We start from the raw sequence: 26,449 nt of genomic DNA on the forward strand, positions 1-26,449 counted from the left end.
CTGACAAAAACAATTTCACGAAAATGTTTGAACAATGAAAAAAACGTTTTGAAGGAGTGAGGGGAGGCGGGAAATAGCCACTGTTTGTAGTTAGCATTATATAAACAATTATCAGTGTAAATGGTTATATGCTTTACATATTGTACATTGAATTTGGCGCTTGGTTTATTAAAGCACAGCAACAGCAATCAACTTCATTCCTGACAATTTGTGGCTTTTCATCAATAACTTTGTCTGACAAATTATATATCTGTTGTTGGTGTATCGATCCTCGGCATAATATATTCAAATATGGATATTGTGCCCCACCCCAATTTATCAAACTGTCTTTTGCTGAATGATGCTTTAGGGTGGTAGCTTCAAGAACCCTCAGTGATAGCGATAGTTATGGGTCAGGACACCTGAACCGGGCTTGCCGCTCAATAGTATTGCCTTACAGAGGCCTCTATGTTGCCAAGCAGCAACTGATAACATTGACTGTGGGATCAGGTTGAACAAGCGACCATCTAGCATCATGGACAGCCGTAGTTGAGTCGGGTGGTTGCTTCAGTTAGTTTCAAAGAGAGGAATATGGACATCAGAGAAAAGTGTTTGCTCGTTTAGAGGGATGTTTAGGAAGATCAACCATGTGTTCCGTCCCAATCATCACAGGCAACGGGAGCGGGATGGGTTCGGGACGGATTACCACAGCGCCTGCACCGTCAGGCTGGTCCGCAGCACCTCCATGCTGGTTGTGGGAGAGAGGACCTGGTCTTCCGAGGGCACCACGTTAAAACGGAGCAAGAGCACCGTGAGCGTGGAGTCGACATTGTACTACTACCACAGGCAAGAGGACCGCGTTTGGCTTTACTCCCATGAGCAGAACTGCCTGGAGTACCTGCAAGCGCTGGTGGCTCTGCGGCGGCGCTACACAAAGAGTGTGAGCGACTTGAGCAAGGGCGACGTCAAGGCCACAGTGTCCGCCAAGAAAAAAGCAGCACCTCCGGCACCGCAAAAAAAAACAGTAAGCTGCCTTGCTACATTGCTAGCCATGTCTATCTATCTATCTATCTATCTATCTATCTATCTATCTATCTATCTATCTATCTATCTATCTATCTATCTATCTATCTATGTCTGTCTGTCTGTCTGTCTGTCTGTCTGTCTGTCTGTCTGTCTATCTATCTATTTATCTATCTATCTATCTATCTATCTATCTATCTATCTGTCTGTCTGTCTGTCTGTCTGTCTGTCTGTCTGTCTGTCTGTCTGTCTGTCTGTCTATCTATCGATCTATCTATCTATCTATCCATTTCAATAGGAAAAGTTACCTCGATTTAAAGCGGAAGTCAAACCAAAGATTTCCTTGATAATAATATGTTGTATGTGCCCCCACTAGTCTAAACACGACATTCTGATTAATAGTGCATTTGTGGAATTCGAGTGAAGAAGCAAAATCACAGTTGCTCAGGTAACAACCAATCACGGCTCAGCTTCAGAAAACAGGTGAGCTGTGATTGGTCGTTACCTCAGCCCTGAGCAACTGCGATGTCATTTTCACACGACTGCAAGTCGCAAAATGGCCGCCCCCTGAGATGGATAAAAATAAGTGAATTTAACTGCTTAATTATATTCAATAAATGCAATATTAATCAGAATACTGCGTTTAGACTAGTGGGGGTGCATAGAAAATTTTTGGGGTTGACTTTGAGAACATTTTAAGTTATATACGGCAGTGGTCCCCAACCTTTTTTTCACCACGGACCGGTTCATACATGTCCACAACTTTGGCGGACCGGCAACCCAGTGGGTGCTTGGCTGTTCGTCGGCTGATTAATAAAAGGCTACGACAACAAACGCAAGTCCACTACCATAACAATTGTAACAAAACGCAACTGAGATAATTAGCATCTTGACATGTGTCAAGAGTCCGTCGTAAACAGAGAGAATCTGGTCACTTTTCAAAATAAAATATTTTTAAGCCTCAGCTAATCAATTAACCGGAAGTACAGTATGTTTTTTTTTATTCTTTCAACTGTGCGGCCCGACGCGGCCCGGTCCAAAGGTGCCCACGGCCCGGTACAGGTCCGCGGCCCGGTGGTTGGGGACCACTGATATACGGGGTAGCAGAATGAATTAAGTTTGAAAGCTTTTTTTTGCTTTTTTTTTGCCTGTAGGTTTGTAATTAGTTCAGCTTTAGCTTGATGCTCCAAACTCATTTCCTAGTCAGTGTCCGCGGTTTCATTGAGGAAAAATCAAAAAATGACATGCAAAAATTAAAGATCAATAGCTTGAAATAGCGAAATAGTGTGCTGCTCACACTAGCGTATGGAAGGTGCGAATGTTTGGTGGTGGTCGGAGGGGCCGTAGACGCACACTGGCAGCCACGCTTTCGTCAGCCTTCCGTCGGGCCTGCCGCAGGGCAGCTGTGGCTACTTAAGTAGCTTACTGCCACCACAGTGTGGATGTGTGAGTGCATGAATAATGTATCCGTTCCATTGTAAAGCGTCTTTGAGTGCCTAATTAGATAGAAAAGCGCTATATAAATCTGATGCATTATTATTATTATTATTATTATTATTATTATTATTATTATTATTATTATTATTATTATTAATTAAGGAGTGGAGGAGGAGGTATAAAAAAACGTGCGGCTCTACTCCATATTGCCTGGCCGCATTACTGCTGTGTACCACACAGGTCCCTCCGCATAAAGGCAATCAAATAGGTCCTACATAAACAAAAGCTATGACACAATTGTATAGTACTATGAAAGCTATATGAAATGTTACATCTTATATTTACACATTTTAAATGCAAACAATAAACCATGAACTTATACAGTATTATTCACAATAAACATTTCGACGTTTCCTCCATTGTCTGTTTACAGGTATCTAGGGTGACCCCCTCGGCACCGCCCGTGCCCAACGTGGAGGACACGTTGCAATTTCTGGACGAGGTGATTGCGAGCTATGACGGTGAACCTCAGCGCAAACCTTACTTGGATGACGGCCACGCCGACGTGGACTTTATAGGTGACATTTTTTCCCTCTGTGATCACTGTCATGTGGTGTTAGGCCATTGTAGATGAATATTGATATATATTATCAGGGAATTGTCAGACGCGATACTACTGCTGCCTAGTATGTTTATTAAAAAAAAAAAATTGGCCGCACCTGCAACATCTAATGAGATCCAATCAAACCTTTAAAAATTATTACTATCATTAAAATTTGCATATTATTATGAGTGGTGTGGAGCAGAACTGCACTGCATCATATCGAAAAGTGTGTTTAGATTTTTTTCTGTGATGAGGTGTACCTAATGTTGTGACCAGTAAGTGTAATATCTTGCGAGAAAGTGAAGAGGTGTAATGTATTTTTTGCAGAGTATGTAATGTTGAATTACTGGCACCATAAAATATCTGCGTAAAAGGTTGAGTGAAATTACTTTGTCTTGGATGAAGAGTGTTGTAAATTATGCCATTTTAATCAAGGGTTGATGGTGCAAATTGAATTATGCGTGTCCTGTAGCGCAAGGTTTTCATCTAAAGTGGCTGTTTAGTGCTCCGTATCGTCTCACTGTGGGTGTTTAATCAAATGTGACCTTGACATTTCCAGTGCTCTGCCGTCGGCGTGGGAGAAATTACGTCTTTATCAGTGTAATCAAAACAGCAGGCTTGGTGGTGATGTCAACCGTGTAAAATAAAAATGTTAAAAATCATCTCCTGCCTGGCCCATATGAGCAGAGACAACCAGAACAACAAAGATTGAAATAAAGCTTCACACTGTAAATGGATAGACGAAAGCCTTAACATCAGATTAACATTGTGGAAATGAAACAATCACACAATTTTTGCATATAGTCAAACAATGTTCATGTGTCTTAACATGTCTGTGCTCAATGACACAGATTAAGTTAGATGTGTGAACAATATTTGAGGAAAAATTGGCCTTTTGTGCACATAGAAGAATTCTTAATTTTTTGAGTCTAGCGCATGAAAAACAGGAGCTGAAACAAAAGTGTTCCATTTACATTTGTAAGGCAGATGTGCTAACCATTAACCTGCTTTAATAATGATATACCAGTTTAATATATTTTTCTTTCATTGTACTTTTTCCACTTTCATCACCTGTCTGTCTTTGCTGACTGTCTGGGAGAAATCGCAAAAGTATCCTGTCCTCATATGAGGCCTCTATTTTGACTAAGGTTTAAGTTCCTTACCCTATAAAGTCATAAAGCGGTAAGTCAAAATTGAACATAATGATAGCAGTGACTAAAAAAAAAAAATATGGACATAAGTTATGATTAGCATTAAAAAAATGAACAAAACAAAAATAACTTATTATCGTTGACTGTACATTGCACTCAACCCACTATATCTTCCCATACAGTGGCATCCAGCTCAGCAGAACACGACCTCCACTCCAACTGGGTCTTGCGGGTTCCTCGGGTTGCAGGTGACCCCAACAGGCAGCACGAGGAGGTTCTTGAACGTGCCAATGAAAAAGTCCTCAATAAGAAAAACAAGAGCGGGTCAACCAGCAGTAAGTTGCGCCTACAGAGGAACCCCATCCATTTGCCCAAAGTGGTGGAGAGCGCCCTGCAGACACTTCGCTTCAAGTCTAAAAAGTCCTGAAAATGTTAAAGACAATTAAGATAGACGGTTATTTGAATGGGAAGAGAACTTTTCATTTTTAAATGAACTAAAGTCAGTGACATTTAAAAAAGAAAAGAAAAGTGCCAGGTCACGGTGGAGGAATGTTGGGGGCAATGCACGAGTTCCAGACGGACGAAACTACCGCATGTAGGTAGAGAAAAGTTTTTTTTTTATTTTAAAAGGGTTTACCTTAACGAGAATATCGCCAAAGATATAATCCCGGTCTGTTGTTTTTCCTTTTGGTGCTGTAATTCCTTTTTATGGCATATGGAAGCTGCATGCACATTCATTGTCAGTCGTCAATACTCTTTCTTCTGTTTTCATTTCTTCTACTATAGTCTTTTGGCAAATCATTTTGGTGCATTACCGCCACCTTCTTTTGCATCAAGTTAGGGTTATGGAAGTAGCCACCAGCAGTTATGCACAACTACTCTTATTCCATTTCTTCAACCATTTGTTGGCACTTGGCAAATACTTTTGCTGCACTACCGCCTGTGGACAGAAGGTGGCGGTCATCCACAGAAAGTGATTAGGGAATGGGGATTTTGGGTGTTGGTCTAAACTCTAATCTTAATATATACAAATCGCACCTGAGCATAAATCGCAAGACCAGCCAAACTACTAAAAATAATAAAATTTAATTAAAGTGTGACTTTAGACATTAGAGATAGACCGATACGTCCCCCCCCCCCCCCCCCCCCGGCCGATACCAAAACCAATTATTAATAGTCAACGAGGCCAATAACTAATATTTAAAGCCGATATTCATTTTCACAAAAAATAAAATAAAAATAAAAATTGGCATTATAAAACTCTTAACTTTGTTGACATTTTGTGAGCATATGTTTATGTTTATTGAACAACTTTTAAGATTAGCAAAATATTGTTTATTTAATAATGAAAAAAAATCTTAGTCATTAGACATCTTTGTTTTAAAATTCAAACTAAAAGTTCAGGGACCTCCCAGGGCCATTAGTATGTATTTAAAAGTTAATTATATGTACTGTGCGTATCTATCCATCTATCTATCTATCTATCTATCTATCTATCTATCTATGTAGATATATATATATATAGATATATATATATATAGATATATATAGATATATAAAATCTAAAACAAGTACTCCATATTGTTTTCTACATAAAGTTTTCCAACATTTTTAAATAAATGAAAAAATACTGTGCATTCTCACTTCCCGGTATCTTAGTTTCAAACAAAAACAGAAGCTACTGGCTCCACCTGTCAGTTTTTCCCCCCTCCTGTAAATACCAGTTTTTGTTCAAACGAAAAATCAAACCTGCTGCCTCGTGTTTGGCATAGATGATAAAAGAGGAAGCCCAACCTTAAACATTTATTGACAATAATATGTTATATCTGACCTCACTAGTCAAAACATGACATTCTGATTAATATTCCATTTGTGGAATGAGTTATGCAAAATCCAGCTGTTTTTATCTATCTCAGGGGGTGGCTATTTTGCAACTTGCTGTTGATTTAAGATGACATCACAGTTGCTCAGGGCCCAGACAACGACCAATCACAGCTCATCTGTTTTCTGAAGCTAAGCTGTGATCGGTTGTTACCTGAGCCCTGAGCAACTGTGATGTCATTTTCACTCGACAGCAAATGGCAATATGGCCACCTTCTGATATTGATAAAAACAGCTGGATTTTGCTGCTTAACTCATTCCACAAATGGAATATTAATCAGAATACCGTATTTAGACGACAGTAGTGGGGCTGCATAGAACATATTGTTGTCAAGAAATTTTAAAACCGCTTTGACAGTGTTTTTTGTTGTTGGATATCGTACCGAATAAAGTGTCAAAGCAGATGAGCAAATCAATGATATTAGGATGATTTTTTTTCCCATTCAATAACTCTGAGCCTCTTGTTAAAACTTTTTTTTTTGAAGTGGAAAAAAATTGAATAAGCTATGATGGGATTTAGAATGTGTGCGTTTTGAAAGGCATCAAAGGCAAGCGCAGCAATAGATCCTCCAGCAACAAGACTGTCTCGAAGGCGAATGTCGTGTCTGCCTGAGCTGCTTCACCAAAGAAGTTCGAGGCCTTTACACTTGGCAAACTGCTAAGGTTATTATTTAGTATGAGAGGGAAATATATATACATCAATATCTAATCATCCTTGTAACTTTCATCCAAAGTAGTGAATCTCTCCAACGCATGTATTCAGGGTTACACTTTGTTCTCGGCATTGACAAAAAAATTGCTACAAAATCCCAAAGCCTTAAGTACGCTGTGGGTGAAAAGATCTTTGAGTGAAGCTTAAAAAAGAATACATAAGTGCCCTCAATGACTGCACACCACCATTACAAAGGGCAGCAGTAAAGTGCAGGCTTTGTCATTGGCCCAAAAACTTAAACCAGGGCCACACCAACTACCCCCGTGAGGATTTCATCATCCTTTTAATAGACAACAAACTAATATAGCCTTGAATACTCTACATAAATTTACAGCGCATCCTTGGTGACAACTGTGACAATTATGTATATCTGTAGTGCTTGTCCTCATTTTGGTCGCGGTTGAGCTGGAGTCTATTCAAGATGACATTGGACACCCTGGACAAATAATAGAGGGGCACTAATCCACAAAAACAACCATTGACATTCACATCCATGGACAACTTTGGACTCTTCAATTGAGCAAAGATTGTTTTTGAAACGTAAGTTGAAGCCCCCCACTTATTGATAAATGTAATACCACCCAGAGAAAAGCATTAAGTCTTGAAATTTTAATTCACGTGCGAGACTGATGTGCATCAGTAAAGGCTGCTGTTTTGGTTGGCAACAAAGATTAGCACAAACTACTCAGCCAATTTGTACATTGACAGTCAAAATTGACAGTGCCTTTGCTCTACCACTTTACACTAAGTAATAAAAAATGGTTTAAAAGTTGGCTGGGAATGGCAGGAATTTGAGTTTGACCTCAGCTGAACAAGTGAAAGTATCTCATGAAAACGTTTTCAGTTGCTTTATTACAAAAGTGACGTGTACAAAAGCAAGCACAAAATGGACAAAAACATCATTTCTTTTCCACTTTCACTTTGGGGCTAAAGAAGGACGACATCGTCTTCATGCCACTTTTGTCCACCTTTGCCAGATTCTTCTGTGCAGCTGTCATCTTCTTGGGTGGCTACAAAGAGACAAAGAAAACATGGACCATGCGGTTTCGCGACACAAACTTTCTCTCAAGGTTGACTGAGATGCTGCCAAAGACGAGACCATCTAGAATGTAAGATGCATAAACAGAGTCTGCTATCATGACCAGTCTGTCGAAATCGCAGACACTCACTTTGCGAGCAAAGTCTGCACTGTTGAATTTGGTGTAGTCTTCTCCCGCCTCCACCGGCTTGTCGGACAGTTTCCGTTTCTGTCAAACAGAGAAACGTGTTCTATAGTTTGGATAGTGTTGATGGAGTATGTGAACATAACCAAATACTGTATTCAATACTAAAGGTGAATTAAACACACACAAGTAATATTTAAGGAAAATGTTTGTTTGGATGAATGAGTATGTTAATGGGTTTGTCATCTAGACAAAATGCCTTCCTCTGATAAACTTATTTCCACCCACCAGGGAAAAAAGTGCTGGAAGTAATCATTACGCTAACACACAAACCTCCAAATAGTAAGTGCTGACCCTAATTGGATTCAGTAGCAAACCAGATGCACCTAGACATATAGTGATGGGTCAAAAGGTGCCAAGGCTTTGAAGCGTGTGTCGTGAAATGCAGGATGGAATTTCTAAAGCGCTTATAGAAGCATGATTCATTTTCGGGAAATGACATCATTGCTGACGCATGAAGCCTCGCTGTCTCAAGTAGTGGTTCACGTGTGGGTGCAATTAATGAACAGATAAGGAAAATCCGCATAAATGAAGCTGAACCTTTTTGTGAACCAGTTGGATGGAAAGATTCATGAGTTTAAAATGCTTAGTCTGCCCATCACTACCTAAAGCAGGCGTGGCCCCTCGATTAATCCTCAAAAACAACAACATCTATATTTTATTACTTCTTTGAGGGGTGGGGGGTTAATATGTTTCCTCTACTACAGTGGACCCCCGCATACTCATGGTTTGGCTTTACCTATTTGCTGATTTGGTTTTCCAATATATATATTTTTCGTGGAAAACACATACTTATGATTTTTCAGTGGGTTTAAAAAAAAAAAAAAAAAATCACTCCCCCCATCCACAATGGCCTCAGCCTTCACACAATAATGAGCCTGCTAACAAGATAAAGTAGTCCTAAAATGACTGGAACTTTAATGCATGCACTCTAACGTAGTATTACGTCACTTAACGGTGTATGAACAATGTAGGAGGGTGAATGTAATGCATGTACTGCTTTGGGTAGCGTCTTCCGCAAATAAACATTTACGGCACTGACAGAGGAGCTTGGATGTAAACAAGATTGCACATTACAACGTACCGGCACACAAAACAAAAGATACAAATATAATTTTACTAGCAGATAATTTTATGGTATTTTTCTCTTGAGTATTTTTATTTTATTTTAACTTTAATCACTTCAAGGTTCAATGTTATCGAGGGGTCACTAAAGCGGCCAGGGCCACCCCACAAAGAGTGCTCAGCGGAACCATAACGGATTTGATTTCGCCATTTGCTGTTTCACTGTACAGGCTTTGAGTGTATTTGCCATGGGACGGTACAGGTAACCCATGGTAAGGTCTCTACTCTGGTTATTGGGTCACGTATTGATACATTTGCAGCATGTGTTTTATGCAACGTAAATAACTATTACCTCACTCAAATTTATCTCTACATTGTTTGTGAGAGAAACCTGCTAGAAAAATCAGTCGATTTGATAACCTTTTGCTTGAAATTGCAAGATATACTGCACCTTTGAAGGTGGTTCGGGCTCCTTTGGACTTGTGATCTCTGGTAACCTGCATGGCGACAAAACAGGCCTCAGCTAAATTCACATTCATAATGAGTTGGCAAAACAAAAAGATGGATATGGGCATGTAAACATACTGCAAGTGATGGCGAAGGTCCTTGCTCAAGTCTTTGCTGATGTATTCTGAGATGAGGCCATGGGCGTAACCAAGGTAGTCCTCTGAAGTGTAAAGGTAATCAAACAAGAAGGATTATCATTCGATTCTTTGATCAGGCCTGAACGAAATGGTTTACAATAATAATCGGTGACACATGAAATATGATGCTACCACCATCTAGTGGTGATGCACGAGTACTATGCGTTCCTCTGAAATAATCCAAGTAGAGTACAGTGAAAAACCTGAGGTTGAATACTTTTAGGACAATTTCTCACATGAAATAAAATAATTTGTGTTCCAATAATAATGTGGCCATTATAAAACATGGATTTATGGTTTTGACAATGTCTGAAGAAACATTAAACTTCCAAACAATAAGAAGTTAACCACTGTGTAATACAGATACAAAATTCATCCTGATTATTTCACCCTCACAGAACATCCACACAGCATTTAAGCGTTTACTTTTTAACTTATGGTACAAGAGCAAAACGTTCATCAATTTCAGAGCAACTTGTGTACCCACCATTGACTCTTGCCAACATGTGAGGCGGCACTAAAATGTGCCATACATGTGAGTCTCTACACAATTACACTGCATTAGTGTGGTCGCGATACCAATATTTTGGTATCGGCTCCGGTACCAGCAAGTACTTCGATACTTTTCGGTACTTTTTCCAAATCAAAAGACAACTTGTAAAAAAGTCATTAAAGACGTTTTTTTCTTGTGTCTTTATATATATAGAGATATATATATATATATATGTATGTATATGTGTGAGTGAGAGAGAGAGAGTGTGAGTGAGAGAGACAGAGAGAATGTCCGGGTGGGAGCTCCACCTGCATTGAAGACGAGCTGAAATGTATGTCAGATAACGGGCGTTGCTCTACAACTGAGCTAATTACCAAACAAAGTTTTGTAGTGTTTTTGAGTGGTGTGTTCCATGAGATTTTATGAAAGGACAACTCGTAGTAGCCGTTCCTTTAAGCATTGCCGTTACGCTTCCGTTGCAGCCAGTTGTAAATTACGTCATTCATAACTACAGTGCGTAAGGGGGAGAAATAGCAGGTTATCAACCAGAAAGTAATGGAAGGCCTACCTGTCGATCTTTGAGCTCCTTGTGCAGGTCAGGGTGCTTGTCTTTTAAATGTTTTGTGACGTTGGAGGTGTTTCCGCCTTTCGCCTGGCAGGTTTTATAACATTGTCTACAAACCGGTGCGCCTGCGTTATGCTTCGCCTTGCGCATTTTCTTCAGCCATCATTCGTTTCATGATCTTCTTTTTGTCTACCTCCGTACGTGTGAGTCAAATACACTTTTATTTGAAATATGCTCATTCCAGTTTCATGGGCTCCTTCTTCTCTGGCTGCGCACGCATGCCCGAACCCCATCCCCCCACCCCCCCACACACACACTCACTTAGACACACGCACGCGCACACAGTCTCCCAGGCGGGGAAGCGACCCACGCCGCAACGATATGCTGCTACTTGTTTGCTCTATGCTAACTCCTCGGACTAGCTACGAGTCTCGGTAAGGTTACTTGGCGAGCGGCGGCGCTGCAAGTACCGGTACCATACAAAACGCAGTATAGTATAGTTTTAAATGACGCAGTACCCAGATACCAAATTAGTACCGGTTAACCGTGCATCCCTACACTGCATGGTATATTTCAGTTGTCTTCAATTTGACCGTTTTCTGGTTTAATTTCATTAGCCATTTTGTACTCAGCAGCCAAGCACAGAAAAATGCCTTATGCTGCAATAAAATCCATCCCCTGCTCTATAGATGCACTTCTCCCATCCTCTCACAAAAAAAAACTAACCAACTAAAATTAACTTGCAGTTAATCTGGAAATGAAGTCTAACCAGATTTCCTGAATTTCTCGCATTTTGTACAATATTAATGGGATTGTTTTTCCAAAAGATTTTTCATAGCGGCCATCGTTTAATGTGATTTTTTTTTTTTTTAAGAGGAGAAAGAACGTTACCTTTGCTTGAATTTGACTCCATCTTGACTCGGATATATGAGGAGGATTTGACTCCTTCCCCCACACAGATGTTTTTCGTCTTGAGCACAAGGACTGTTTTCTCCACCTACAGGAACATAACAAAAATGTGAATTCAACGGTGATGTTTATCTAAAGATGGACTGATTCTGAATAAAGCATATACCTTCTTCTTTAACCAAGCCATTGTTTTTTCTTGACTGTATCGGTGAAACTTGAGGCTTCCCACCTCTAGCAAAAAACAAACAAACATGTGAGGCATCTGACTTTAAATGTACGCATTAAGCATATTAGTTCCTTAACCTTTTTCATCCGCTATGTGATGCATGGATGAGAATGAATGCGTGCAGTTCAGAAGCCTGGTACACACCGGAAACTCTTCGTCCATCACCATTTGGTCCACTGGCTGGAACTTGCCCTAAACCAAAAGCAGAAGACATCATTAAGGGAGGCTTTTAGAAATTCCTTATGGATCAGAAATCATTTTTAAGTCTGGTGAGAGGGCGATAAACAAAGGTGTGGAGTGAAGCACATTCAAGCCGCTCAATAAATTGCAATATGACCTTTGGTAATGGTCGTAGGACGCAATGATTGAACACATTGTATTATTATGCCATATGAGAATATGTGGGCTAACCATTTTGGGGATTCTAATTAGGTTTTACTTGATTATGACCACCTCTGGTGTAGATGTTCTACTGTATGGTTAAGGCAGTAGTTCCAAATATTGATTTTAAAAGAATTTCACAGCAACCAAACAAAAATGTCACAAAACGTGCCTTTTGCCATCTGGTGATAGAACATTCAATTGCTCTCTCTTACTAAATGTCACATGCATAGATAGGTGAATAAAGATAAATTATTAATAGCAAATAAAAAAAAAAATCAGACTAAGTAAATGAAATTTACCTGAAAGTTTTATCATTCCCACGGAACAATAATGTCTCACAGGAAACGGGAATTATTTAAGGTGAATGAGTACTCACTTCTTTTCCAGATTTGATCAAATAGGGCAAAATTAAATAAAGAGGATCCATCGGCGTGATGAACAGAAGCCTCCCATCTGTGTAAAAACAAGAGTAGGTGATGAACAGGAGATCGGACACTGACAGTGAATACATAATCATGACTAGTTTGATCAAACTTAGTCAAAAATCTTTACCTCTCTGGACTGTCTGGCCAACAAACCAGGAACGGAAGTCTTCTTCAAACGCTTTGACCTCGAAAAGCTGCAAGTTGCCTTTGCCGCCACTCAGCATGTACAGGGAGGCGGCATCTGCAGGAACAAGGCCAATAGATTTATTTATAGGGAGACCAAAGGGTATTTTATTAGAGATCTTTGCCTTAATAACACTTGTAGCGCCTTAGGTAGGATTAGACCTACACAACTGGATTTTGGTGTAGTCCTGAATATACAGTAGGTGGAGATTTAGGATTCTCCCCCACCAACCCCGACCCACCCCGAGCCCCCGCTTTTGTTAAGGATGTGATGTATTTTAAATTGTCCTTAAGAATGAATAGATGAATCATATATTTTAAAAGGCTCGCAAGCGGTATTCCAAATTGGTGGATGGATATCCTTTCGTTGATCGAGTTCCATCCCTACAGTAGCATGTACGTAAATTGGAATATACTGTAGTCCATCACTAACTTATTAGTAAATTTATATTTACAATCCATATTTGTATGAAAAATACTTCTATAAGTTATAAATGTCAAACAATCAAATGAAAATTACTATGGTGCCTTATTGAGCCTCATTTGGTGCAAACTTCTAAAATAACACATTTGCTCAAAATTACCTTTGAATTATGTTATTAATGACATAGCCTTACGTGAATGCACTGATTATCTTAATGATTTCTCGCAATAATTAGGAGACAGATATACACAACACGATTATTTCCATAAATATCTATCAGTGTTTACATTTTCAAATGATTGCTTCAGCAACATTCCCAGAAAATCACAATGTCCCAGCACGGGTATGCTATTTTTTAGAACAAGCCTGTGGGCAAGTGGTCTTTGGGCATCAGATTTAGAAAGTAGCCAGAACGTGCAGGTGGACCGGAAGTTCTACCTGTGGCTGGATTCCGTAGTCTCACAAAAGTTGGGTCATTGTCCTTCCTCTGGCTGTCTATGACGGAGTCTGAAGGCAAAGTCAGAGTTTAAGTCAGTATGTGACAGTTTAACATCTCATGCAAAAGTTGACTAAGTATGAAGCCATGCTAAAAAGGATAGGTTATCGACAACACACGAGCTAACCGTCATACTCAGCGAAATGTACCGTGTGTTAAGCTAGCTTTGCTGAACCTAGCTACAACAGTTAAGTTACCTGCAGCGATAACAACCCAGCTATCGTTCTGTACGTTAGGCGTTCGCTTCTTCTTTGAGGCCATGCTGAAACGTTGGACCTTGTAAATGATTGATTTGCAGTACTCAAACTTATCACATTGTGTTTTTTAATCAACGTACAATGACAGCAAACCAAATCATGCTAAGCGATTGTGTGTTAAATTGACAAGAGCTCAGAAAAGGCGCCTCTCCCCAAACGTCTGCCATTTCTTCACAGAGTAGGGTGGGGCATCACCACAGTTGTGACTTTACTAGGTTTTGTTTGCTAGTTTTTGAGAACTTCTTAAGAGTTTTTAAGTTCGTAAAATGGATTTTGAAGAGTGTTGTGCCTAACCGTTTTAATAAAGTTGCGACACGCACGCTATTTAAGTAGAGTACCACCCTCGGTTTCCCCTCCGTATCATGCAGTGGTACATACAGTTGTGACGTCACTCCGACTGTAGCGCTCTAATAACGACGCTAGGGGCGCAAATGTGTACAGTATTTGATTTTGATTGCATTCACGGACGAGTTCAATCATTGTCCTATTACATTATTTATATATTTTTTGCCCCCAAACAGACAATTGTTGAATATATTTTTTTGTTAAATAAATCTCTTATTATTCTTATTACTACATCCAAGTTTGCTGTGGTTATTTATATTGTTATTGTAACTGTGTGTTGTTTCTGTATGTACCTTACAATTTGTTAAATAAAGAATTGTTTTTTTATTTTAAAAAACAAATAAAAGACCCTTAGGGCGACCAAAGATGTTATAGTTGTCTTATATGTGATTAAAAAAGAAAAGAAGAAGATTATTCTAGGAACCACAAAACTATTTAAGATGAGCAGTTAGGGTTGTGATATGCAGCCCCTGCATGTCGTTGTCCTATATAGGGCTTTCACATTTTGTATTAAATGTCAACAACAACAAAAATGACACTTGGGGTCAACCAAGACCTACACAAGTAAAAGCCCTTCTTTGAGTACACTTTCAATTGGGGGGTAGCTAGAACATCTTATGTTTTCTTTGATTGAATATATTCAATCAATCATTAAATAATGAACAGCAAACATTGTGAGGAATGACAACATTTAAAACAACAAAAGTATGCACTTGTAACACAATGATCGGACTTAAGGTGTTGTCTAAGTCATGACATGAGCCTCAGGTTTCATTTTTTTCCCACCCTGCACTTTATTCCATTAAAAAAAAAAGAGAATAAACTATATCATTGTTTGTGTGCTAGTAAAACTGTTTGTCTATGGCAGCTCTGTGAATTAAGATCACATCACATTTTATTAAAATTTAATCAGGTTATTATTTCTAATGGTTCACATACTTTTGCTCACAACTATACGTTAACATTAAATATAGTATTCTATACCCAGAGAGCAGACGCACAAAAAGGAGGTATAGCTGACAAAAACTACAACTTAATAAAAGCATTCCCTTTGGAGTTCTTCTGACAGTTTGTTTTCCATTCATTCGCTCTCACTCTCTCTGTCTCACACAGATGCCATGTAGAATTTTTTTTTTGCATTTCTTTTTATGTATAAAACATATACAGTACTCTGGAAAAAAAATTCCTTGCAAGATTTATATGTTGAATTTGTGTTGGCTACCTTCAGGTTTTTGCATAGTTGGCACAGGAAGAAACGCCAGGGAAAGAGTCGAACATGGCACAGAAAGTGTCCCCAACAAGGGGATTCACTGGATTGGTGCCACAAACGACTTTGCAAATAAAAGAGAACAAATCTCACGACTTTTTTTTTTTGCAATAATGTTCAAGCTGTAATGCTTTTTTCCCCCTTATAAAGTTTAAATTGATGTCACGACTACAGCAAGATGATGGAGTCTACATTTTAAAATCGAAACCACTCACTGGAATGTATTTATTTTTTCCACTGCACTTATTTGCAATATGCCCTTATTTGCATTATTTCATGTTGTTAATTCATGTAAATTAGTGCTATCCTCTGTTATGTTAAATGACCCACATTGATAAATAAAGTGTTCTGAAACTAAAAATATCCCCTCCACATTTCACTCTTCTTTCCTGCTTTGAAAAACAAATGTAATGAATCACAAATGAAATTATGACATGAAGTGTATAATCCTCAATGCTTTTTATTCAACTCTGGAAGCTTTCTACAAAAACAGCAACGATCAATCACGTCAGATTAGCACAATTTCACATAGCGAAACCATAAAAAGAGACTACTTGAGCTTCACTGTGACCTTAGTGTGAACTTTCACTTCGCTTTTGACTTATTGGATGATGTGTTCCACACAATAACAGTCTCTTGATGTGCTTCCAGATTTCTTTCATCTTCACTCCATAAATTATCGGATTGAACAAAGGATTGTACACCACTATTTGTACACTCATAATCAGTCGCACAGTTTTTGAAAGATCCGACTCCAGTCGTGCTATGATGACGTCAAAACCACATAAACACGAGAAGCTGATTAAAACCATCAAGTGGGGTAAACACGTCTCTGCTGCTTTTTTTCTGACTTCCCCACAGCTGCGATAGGCCACCATGAATATCTTTATGTACGTGAAGAGGATAAACAGCACAGGGATAAGACTAATATTTGCTAAAACAAACAAACCCCACACAGTGAGAAACCTTTGTTTCACACAGTAAAGTTTCTGGACAGAATTGTTGCAAAAAATTCCTTTTAATATAAAGTGGCAAAGTTTTTGCTCTCCTCTGACGGCAGTTCCCACCCCAATCTGGCAGGCGGGCAGAAACCAGGCCAAAACCAAGAAGATGGTTACACTGGTTGTGCCCATGGTAGTTGCATATTGCAGAGGCTTGCAGATGGCCACATATCTGTCAAAAGCCAAGGCTGACAACAACAAGAAGTCTGATCCACCTAAAGTGTAGAAAAAAAAGGATTGCAACAGACAAGCTGAATGAGAAACACTCTGCCTGTGAGACAAGACGTCCACAAACATTTTGGGGTAGATAGCAGTGCTGAACAAAAGCGAGTTTAGAGACAAAGCTGCAATGAAAATATACATGGGCTCATGAAGGTTCCTGTGAATCCAGATGATATAAATAATGGTGAGATTACAGCAGAGGATGAGAACATACACAATAAACCACAGTACAAAGTAAACATATCTGTACTTTACCACATCGACATAACCACCAAGACTTATTAGCATTTGTGTTTCGTTCATCATTCATGCGTTCACTCTTCATGTGCACAATGCACAGGAGTTGTTGCAGGAGCGTCAAGCCTTTTATGAGGGTTGCTCAGCCTCCATGGATCTCATTAGGAGCTGCTGTCATGTCAACAAGATGATCCAATACTTCTTTGCTTTCGTATCGGCCCAGCATCTCTCGATGTTGACTGGCAAGTTGAACTTCTATTGAATCCCTGAACGAGCCTGTGTGCCAGTGGGGTGGGCCGATTTTAGGGAGGCTGAAGCGCCTCCAAATATTTTTTTTTAGCCCCTTCTAAGTTAACCCTGGAGAACCCAAGAACCCTTTTCTTCTTTGGAAAATTAGGAATTATACATTAAATGACTGCTATAAGTTCACTGAACACCAAAATATATGTTTTTTCAATTTTAACCCTTTTTTTTAACTAGCTCAGAGTTGCTAATTTATCAAAATATATATATAAAACATACTCCTAGGCATTCTGCAACATGATATGAAATAGATTAACAAAAAAAACCCACAATTTTACCATCTGATGGTTTGCTGAGAAGATGGTTTTGTTTGGATTGATTTCCAGCTCAACAAAACAGCATGTTGTCAGCCATCTTGTCACACCACTCTGGCTCATGTAAGTGCAATATTCATCCACTAAATGGCCCCATGCAGGGCTCAGAAGTGGCACTCTGGACTTTTGAAGTAAAATTTGTAAAAAAAAAAAAAAAAAAAAAGAAGGTCTTTGTTATTTGAGTAGCAGAATTTATAGGGGCCAATTTTGACCCCATGGGTTCTCCAGGGTTTTAATGTTCAAACTGATCATGATTTTTTTTTTCTCCAAATGTTCTCTCATTTTGAATTTGGTGCTTGCATTGCGTTCCAAAACGGCTGCATTGAAAGACTGAGAAAGTGGAGAAATGCTAAAAACAAACAAAGAAAAGCACTCCACATATGAAAAATCGCCATCATTGTATAGGGTATATTGTTACGTAGGGTCAGGTTTACCCTGGAGATAATCTTGTTCCAATCAACAATTAAGGCTAAGTGAGTGAAGTTTTTTTCCACCATCAATCCAGCATTGCTTGCTTGCCTCGTTTCTCAAAGAAAATATACAACAATTTTGGGGTCATGAACAGGATCGGTAAGAGCTTCCGTCTGCTAGGGTGCGAGCATTCAACATTCGGCTGGCTGAAAATAAGGTGGGATGCATTTCCTCACGTTGGATGTGGTTTGCTCGTGTCCCTGTGGGTGCGCGGCCTTGGGGGTAGTTAAGAACCGGGGGTGAACAGGTCTGCCTGCTGGTTGGTCATAGAAATGCTTTCCCTAAATTAGTTTTATTGTAAGTATAAATTATAAAAGGGGGAATGCCCTATAGTTAGAAATACAATTAGGAAATAATTTAAAATAAAATAAATGAATAGGGGAAAAAAGAGGTTTAACTGGGGATGTAATGAGAACAATAAAATGAGAACAAGACATGTACCGGATGGTAAGAGGTTTAATGAAGCGGCACATTATCAATAACAACAAAACTACTGTCCTTTTTCACTCGCCCTCTACTCCACTCTTCAATATCATTCCTTTTTTCTTTTTTCTTTGTAGCCCTCCAGTTCTATGTGTGATATCTTAAGGACCTCTCAAACATTACTGGTTTATCACATTTTTTTCAGAATTTTCTGCTATCATTTATGAGTGATCCTCTCTATTGGCTCGCCACCACAAATAACTTTGCAAATAAAACAAGTAACACAACTTTTTCCCTTCAGTCTGGTACAGCAAAAACATTTTTTTTATAATGTCCAAATTATAACTTTTTTCCTTGCTAATGTTAAAAGTAATGTCCTGACTATAACAGGATCGTGGGTCTCCATTTTACAATCAGCAACAAAATGAGACCCTCTTAATTCTTGCACAATTTAGATGAGATAAAAATTGCTCTTAACTCTGCAATCTATTTATTGATTCCACTGCACTATATACACTTATGTACATTACAAAGCAATGTCCCACATGGATAAATAAAATGTTCTGAAACTAAAAATACCTCCTCCACATTTTACACATATTCGTTTCTGTAGAGAAAAACAAATGTGACAAATGAAATCATGATGTTATGGGATATGATCCTCAGTGCTTTTTATTCAACACTGGAACCTTTCTACAAAAACAGTTCACAATAATCACACATCACATCAGCACAATTTCACATTAGGAATAACACAAAAGGAGTCATTAGTCATCACTATGACCATAGCATGTACTTTCACATCGCATTTCATATATTGAATGTGTTCCACACAAAAGCAACAGTCTCTTGATGTGCTTCCAGATTTCTTTCATCTTCACTCCATATATGATTGGATTGAACAAAGGATTGTACACCACAATTTGTAGACTCATAAGCAGTCGCACAGTTTTTGAAAGATCCGACTCCAGTCGTGCTATGATGACGTCAAAACCACATAAACACGAGAAGCTGATTAAAACCATCAAGTGGGGTAAACACGTCTCTGCTGCTTTTTTTCTGACTTCCCCACAGCTGCGATAGGCCACCATGAATATCTTTATGTACGTGAAGAGGATAAACAGCACAGGGATAAGACTAATATTTGTTAGAACAAACAAACCCCACACAGTGAGAAACCTTGGTTTCACACAGTAAAGTTTCTGGATAGAATTGTTGCAAAAAATTCCTTTTAATATAAAGTGGCAAAGTTTTTGCTCTGCGCTGATGGCAGTTGCCACCAACACATGGCAGGCAGGCAGAAACCAGGCCAAAACCAAGAAGATGGTTACACTTGTTGTGCCCATGGTAGTTGCATATTGCAGAGGCCTGCAGATGGACAAATATCTGTCAAAAGCCATGGCTGACAACAACAAGAAGTCTGAACCTGCTAGTGAATAAAATATTAAATACTGCAACAGACATGCCGAATGAGAAACGCTCTGCCTGTGAGACAAGACATCCACGAACAGTTTGGGGTAGATAGCAGTGCTGAACAAAAGCGAGTTTAAAGACAAAGCTGCAATGAAAATATACATTGGCTCATGAAGATTCCTGTGAATCCAGATTAGGCAAATGATGGTGCAATTAGAGAAGAGGATGAGAACATATAGCATCAAAAAGAATACAAAGTAAACATATCTGTACTTGTCCACGTCTACATAGCCACCAAGACTTATTAGGTATTGCGTTCCGTTCATCATGTTGCGTTCATGTGTTGACTCTTCATGTGCACATGAATGCACAACGGTGGTCAAGAGTTGCCAGACCGTGAAGTCTTTTTATAATGGCTGCTCAGCCTCTGTGGATCTCATTAAGAGCTGCTGTCACGTCAACAAACTGCTCTATAGCTCTTTGTTATTGTTGTGTTGTTGTTTTTTCTAAGTGCCCTATGAATAAAGTTGAGTATTATTTTGTGCTTGTGTTGTAAGTGCCTTGACCTCCAGTGACCAGTGTCACAGATAATACATGTGGATTTAACTCGGCAAAATGTTCCGCAAAGCCATGGTTGTAACACATTTTTCACAAAGTAGGAAGAATATATGCCTGTGAATATTGCATTGAAGAAAATTTAAGACTTTAAAGTGCGCCTTATAGTCGTGAAAATACGGCACAAGAACTTATCTTATCCTACCCCTACTAACTTTTATCATGTACAATAAGTTATTATATTTAATAATAAATCATTAAAATAGAAAAGAAAGCCAATAAAGAAGAAAAAGCGAATAATGGAAAATAAACAGAACATGCACTTTTCTTAAATGCACAGATATTAGTGTAAGTTATAAACCCTTATCCATTGCTTACACCAAAACAAGTAAAAGATCAATAAAGCCTTGCATATACAATTAATCTAATCATGACCAATTTCCCAAAAATAATTGTTGTACATACATGAGCACATACAGCCTAACTTCTACTTCAAACAAATGACTATGAGATCATGACCTGGCACCCTGAACCTGACCCGCTGCTGCTGTTTACAGTCAAAGGTAGGGGGAGGGGTCGTGCATCATCTCAGAGTGTTAGCGCTATTGATGGCTGGATGACACGCTTCTGTTGTTGTCTATACAGTACATCAAAAACTTTGAAAATGAAAAGGTCCAAGCCCTCAGGTGCTGAATTAAGAAAGCGGCGAAAGGAAGAGGAGGAAAAAACAGGCCCAGGGTAGAGGCATGTATCATTGTCTATAAAATAAAATAAAATTGGCTATAAAAAAATAAACATGAAAATAGCGTTAGCTTCTTAGCTTGCTTGTAACTTGTTTCCATGCTACTCTGCGCAGTCAGTCCAGTCTATATACCTGCAAATAGATTTGCATAAATCATTGTTTTAGATAACCACGTTAATTAATGCAAGATAAGGATTGTGTGCTGGTTTAATGTAAATAAATACATTAAAAAGGCATACTTAATTTTTTTGCACACTATTTGTGTTATCTGTGAATCATCTTGTTACCACCAAAGTTTTACTTTATTTAAATTTGTATATTAATACAGAGATGGGCGTGGCAATAAATTTTGAGCATCTGTCATTCGGCAATCGTCAGGACACCCTTCCATCATCGTCAATCTGTCAATATTTCAAGATGAACCGTCAATCCGTCATTCGTCGATTTCTCAGCAAAATGAGCGTCTGTGAATGTTTCTGGTATTAGAGGTGGGCATCAGGAAAAAAAAGAAGAAAAAAAAGAGGTGGGCATCCGTCAATGTTACGTCATCGTCAATCCGTCACCAAAACAAGACGTCCGTCATTGACGGATTGCCGAATTTATTGACTGATTGACAATTACATTGACGGATGAAAACCCCCTTCCGTCATTCGTCAAGTTCATCAATTTTCCGAAGTTTCCGGTCAATTGTCAACAAAAGGGGCGTCCGTCATTGACGGACCTTCCGTCAATATTGATGAATGCCCACCTTTTATTACTTTTTTATATGTATCTTACACAAATATATGGTATATAGTTTGGAAACATTTTGTAGTTGTTAATAATATGTAATAACAATAATATGATAAATTCATATACTTATTTTTTGCCACGGTGAGGGGGTGGGGGGACGGGGGGTGTGAGTAGCTAGAATCTACACTTTTGCCTAGGGCACCAAATCACCTAAGGCTAGGATAGCTCACCTGTTTTCTGAATTTGTGACATTCACAAGCTGAGACGTGATTGGCTGTTATCTGAGCGCTGTGCAACTGTGATGTCATTTTCTGTCGACAGCAAGTGGCAAAATGGTCGCCCCCTGAGATGGATAAAAATGGGTGGATTTTGCTGCTTAATTCATATTTGACAAACACAATATTAATCAAAACATGCATATTGAGGTAATGAAAATTTTAGGGTTTACTTCCCCTTTAAAGGCTTATTAGTAAAAAAAAAATAGAATTTTTGAATATAATTACATTTCAATTAATTCCACAATGTTCAACAAGTTCATTTTTTGCAGATCTTTTTTTAAGTAAAAAACAAAACAAAACAAACAAACATTTGATCTTCCCTAATATTTAATATGTTGTGGAAAAAAATTATCTAGTATTGTACATATATAACAGGCTGGTATCTTTGTTGTAATATCCGAAAACATTATAAGAGCCAGAGTGCAAGTACCGACATACAGTATCGGTGCATCCCTACAATGATTCAATGGAGTCAATAAGGACTTTTTAAAATATATACATTTTCAAGGATTTTCATTGGCCAAAAATGGCCACGGTAAAGCCAAAAGACATTTCCAGCAACCATTCACCGACCCGTGGTGGCAGATGCATATTCAACTTTGGAAGAAGCTTGCTGTCAAGTTTTCCCAATTGCCGAAGTATGTTATTGCTATATACAAAAGGGCTGAAATTGCAAATGACAAACTCAAACCCTTGGAAAGTTTTATTACATTTGTTTTAACACAGCAAAAGTGGTTGAAAAACAGGGAAGCAGGGTGGACACAAATGGCCTGCATAGAGCCCACAGGGTTAATTAGAAGGGAAAGAGTGATGTAAGGCTCGTGTCACAACAAGGTCAACCTCAAGGGGCCGCTGATAATGAGCCAGTGGTCACGGTAATGCTCTATCGGGAGGTGATGTCTGACAAACAAGTCAAATCTCTGGACGACCCCACCAAAGTATCACCTTAAGCATGCTGCAAATAACAATAGTCATGCTCTTGGTCCTTGGTGTCATTAGTGTGTGTTGGTGTGTTTTGGTAACAGCAACAATGGTAAACGATTAGGGTCAGTAAGGCCTTCTTTCCTTGACCAACCACGATAACAAGCATTGACCTACATATACCACCGGAATATTTGTTTCATTAAATTGTTGAATTATGCACTCAGATTTCTACTGGTTTACCATCTCTAATCTAAGCTATATAGCCTAAGGGTAAAAATGATACAACGTTATGTAAATTTTATGAACTACAGTGGGCTCGTCTGAGCCATGAAATAATCAGGGGGCAATTCTGAAAAGGGCTTCCTTCCTTCTACTTATGCGGACATGCTTGGGTACAAGATGATAACCAATTGCTTTGTTAGAAGTGACCTCAAGGTGAAGATCTAGAATGGTTGTCAACCAGATTTTTTGAGGGGGTGAAATTTGGGAGCATTTTTAGCAAATTCTCAGGTTTCCTACTTGACACCATCTGCTTCCAATAAATGTCAAATATCTTCACGAACACGACTACGTACACAAACGTGGTATCAAATGAAAGATTACACTCAAGGGATATCTGTGGAAGTGTCAGAATGATAATTTATATAACAATGTAATATCAAATAAGGCTAAAACATGCATAAATCAATCTCCGCCTAAAATGAACCGACTTTTAAAGTGAATATCAACTGTGTGGTACCGCCCTTCAAGATAGTATAAGAATATTGTTAATCCTCTGTAATCTGCGCACTTGTGAGAAGATGCAGCTATTGTCTGTAACTCACTTGTGCCCGGAATATTCTGTAGAAATAAAACCTTCGAAGGAACTGTTCATCATCTCCAGCCTGTATTCAGAAGACCAACATTCTCACTACCCGAAAGAAAACAAACACGCAGAAGAAAAAGCTTATCTTCCAACACCGCCTAAAAAGAACCAACTTTTAAAGTGAATATCAACTATTAAACACAAGATAGTTGCCCAAAATCTGTATTAGTCAGGACCCCAATCAAGGGGCATGAACCATACAAAGTTTAAAGCTTATAGTGTGAGAAAAATTTCACTACTTAAATGTCCAGACAGAAATCTTTGACAATTGACTATAAAATCCTTGAGTAAAAGACATGAGTACAAAAAAAAGACAGAAAGAAAAAATATAAATAAATAAAATTAAATAAACAGATTCATGCCAGTTAGCTGTTAGCAAATGCCGTGCAAGAAAAGTCACTGTGTGCCAAAGGCCAGAGAAAAGTAGTGTGTTTTTAAACGTGATTTCAAGACCGGGAGCAAAGGTGCACAGCTTGGGAGCAGCAATTACGAATTCTTTGTGACTCGATTCTTTGTTCTTTGTGAGAAAAATGTGACTACTTAAATGTCCAGACAGAAATCTTTGACAATTGACTATAAAATCCTTGAGTACAAGACATGAGTACAAAAAAAGAAAGAAAGAAAAAAAATATAGAAATAAAATTAAATAAACAGATTCATCCCAGTTAGCTGCAAGCAAATGCCGTACAAGAAAAGTCAGTGTGCCAATGGCCAGAGAAAAGTAGTGTGTTTTTAAATGTGATTTCAAGACCGGAGCAAAGGTCCACAGCTTAGGAGCAGCAATTACGAATTCTTTTTGACCACTAAGTTTCCACCTGATTATAGGGAGTGCCAGAAGCATCTGGTTAGCTGAGTTTAGGAATTGGGTTGGGCAGTATGGGTGAAGCAGTTCTGATAACTACGGGGATTTCTATGGGCATGAACCATACAAAGTTTAAAGCTTATAGTGTGAGAAAAATGTGACTACTTAAATGTCCAGACAGAAATATTTGACAATTGACTATAAAATCCTTGAGTACAAGACATGAGTACAAAAAAAAAAAAAGAAAGAAAAAATATATATAAATAAAATTAAATAAACAGATTCATCCCAGTTAGCTGTAAGCAAATGCCGTACAAGAAAAGTCAGTGTGCCAATGGCCAGAGAAAAGTAGTGTGTTTTTAGAAAGAAAGAAAAAATATAAATAAATAAAATTAAATAAACAGATTCATGCCAGTTAGCTGTAAGCAAATGCCGTACAAGAAAAGTCAGTGTGCCAAAGGCCAGAAAGAAGTGTGTTTTTAAATGTGATTTCAAGACCGGAGCAAAGGTCCACAGCTTAGGAGCAGCAATTACGAATTCTTTTTGACCACTAAGTTTCCACCTGATTATAGGGAGTGCCAGAAGCATCTGGTTAGCTGAGTTTAGGAATTGGGTTGGGCAGTATGGGTGAAGCAGTTCTGATAACTACGGGGATTTCTATGGGCATGAACCATACAAAGTTTAAAGCTTATAGTGTGAGAAAAATGTGACTACTTAAATGTCCAGACAGAAATCTTTGACAATTGACTATAAAATCCTTGAGTACAAGACATGAGTACAAAAAAAAAAAAGAAAGAAAAAATATAAATAAATAAAATTAAATAAACAGATTCATGCCAGTTAGCTGTAAGCAAATGCCATACAAGAAAAGTCAGTGTGCCAATGGCCAGAGAAAAGTAGTGTGTTTTTAGAAAGAAAGAAAAAATATAAATAAATAAAATTAAATAAACAGATTCATGCCAGTTAGCTGTAAGCAAATGCCGTACAAGAAAAGTCAGTGTGCCAATGGCCAGAGAAAAGTAGTGTGTTTTTAAATGTGATTTCAAGACCGGAGCAAAGGTCCACAGCTTAGGAGCAGCAATTACGAATTCTTTTTGACCACTAAGTTTCCACCTGATTATAGGGAGTGCCAGAAGCATCTGGTTAGCTGAGTTTAGGAATTGGGTTGGGCAGTATGGGTGAAGCAGTTCTGATAACTACGGGGATTTCTATGGGCATGAACCATACAAAGTTTAAAGCTTATAGTGTGAGAAAAATGTGACTACTTAAATGTCCAGACAGAAATATTTGACAATTGACTATAAAATCCTTGAGTACAAGACATGAGTACAAAAAAAAAGAAAGAAAGAAAAAATATATATAAATAAAATTAAATAAACAGATTCATCCCAGTTAGCTGTAAGCAAATGCCGTACAAGAAAAGTCAGTGTGCCAATGGCCAGAGAAAAGTAGTGTTTTTAGAAAGAAAGAAAAA

The 26,449-nt window shown here is 38.5% G+C and overlaps 4 protein-coding genes across 4 annotated transcripts; 1 reads left to right on the plus strand and 3 right to left on the minus strand.

Annotated features, from left to right (window-relative positions):
• The first annotated feature begins 607 nt into the window (after positions 1 to 607).
• Positions 608 to 4,621, plus strand: c9h13orf42 (chromosome 9 C13orf42 homolog). Its single transcript, XM_077579991.1, has 3 exons — positions 608 to 1,003; positions 2,873 to 3,017; positions 4,377 to 4,621. Exons 1-3 carry the CDS (start codon positions 608 to 610, stop codon positions 4,619 to 4,621), a joined length of 786 nt encoding a protein of 261 aa, XP_077436117.1.
• A 2,999-nt stretch (positions 4,622 to 7,620) lies between these two features.
• On the minus strand, positions 7,621 to 14,261 carry rnaseh2b (ribonuclease H2, subunit B). Its single transcript, XM_077580072.1, has 11 exons — positions 14,022 to 14,261; positions 13,767 to 13,835; positions 12,849 to 12,962; positions 12,673 to 12,749; positions 11,990 to 12,104; positions 11,853 to 11,917; positions 11,669 to 11,774; positions 9,661 to 9,742; positions 9,527 to 9,572; positions 7,957 to 8,034; positions 7,621 to 7,797 (listed from the first exon to the last, which is right to left on the minus strand). Exons 1-11 carry the CDS (start codon positions 14,083 to 14,085, stop codon positions 7,687 to 7,689), a joined length of 927 nt encoding a protein of 308 aa, XP_077436198.1. The 5' UTR covers positions 14,086 to 14,261; the 3' UTR covers positions 7,621 to 7,686.
• Positions 14,262 to 16,265: 2,004 nt separating this feature from the next.
• On the minus strand, positions 16,266 to 17,222 carry LOC144060443 (olfactory receptor 6N2-like). Its single transcript, XM_077579992.1, has one exon. It carries the CDS (start codon positions 17,220 to 17,222, stop codon positions 16,266 to 16,268), a length of 957 nt encoding a protein of 318 aa, XP_077436118.1.
• Positions 17,223 to 19,326: 2,104 nt separating this feature from the next.
• Positions 19,327 to 20,412, minus strand: LOC144060445 (olfactory receptor 11A1-like). The gene is made up of 2 exons (XM_077579993.1): positions 19,508 to 20,412; positions 19,327 to 19,357 (listed from the first exon to the last, which is right to left on the minus strand). The coding sequence occupies exons 1-2, from the start codon at positions 20,404 to 20,406 to the stop codon at positions 19,327 to 19,329; spliced, it is 930 nt and encodes a 309-aa protein (XP_077436119.1). The 5' UTR covers positions 20,407 to 20,412.
• Between the last annotated feature and the right edge of the window lie 6,037 nt (positions 20,413 to 26,449).

This window comes from Vanacampus margaritifer, chromosome 11 (assembly GCF_051991255.1).
Source record: "Vanacampus margaritifer isolate UIUO_Vmar chromosome 11, RoL_Vmar_1.0, whole genome shotgun sequence".
Taxonomy (NCBI): domain Eukaryota; kingdom Metazoa; phylum Chordata; class Actinopteri; order Syngnathiformes; family Syngnathidae; genus Vanacampus; species Vanacampus margaritifer.

Coding starts and splice junctions, on each gene's coding strand:
- LOC144060443 (XM_077579992.1), bottom strand. CDS start 17,222: ATGATGAACGAAACACAAATGCTAATAAGTCTTGGTGGTTATGTCGAT.
- c9h13orf42 (XM_077579991.1), top strand. CDS start 608: ATGTTTAGGAAGATCAACCATGTGTTCCGTCCCAATCATCACAGGCAA. Junction 1,004..2,872: donor CGGCACCGCAAAAAAAAACA/GTAAGCTGCCTT, acceptor GTCTGTTTACAG/GTATCTAGGGTGACCCCCTC. Junction 3,018..4,376: donor CGCCGACGTGGACTTTATAG/GTGACATTTTTT, acceptor CTTCCCATACAG/TGGCATCCAGCTCAGCAGAA.
- rnaseh2b (XM_077580072.1), bottom strand. CDS start 14,085: ATGGCCTCAAAGAAGAAGCGAACGCCTAACGTACAGAACGATAGCTGG. Junction 12,105..12,672: donor TGATCAAATCTGGAAAAGAA/GTGAGTACTCAT, acceptor CTTTTGGTTTAG/GGCAAGTTCCAGCCAGTGGA. Junction 11,918..11,989: donor TCACATAGCGGATGAAAAAG/GTTAAGGAACTA, acceptor GTTTTTTGCTAG/AGGTGGGAAGCCTCAAGTTT.
- LOC144060445 (XM_077579993.1), bottom strand. CDS start 20,406: ATGATGAACGGAACGCAATACCTAATAAGTCTTGGTGGCTATGTAGAC. Junction 19,358..19,507: donor TGGAAGCACATCAAGAGACT/GTTGCTTTTGTG, acceptor CTGTTTTTGTAG/AAAGGTTCCAGTGTTGAATA.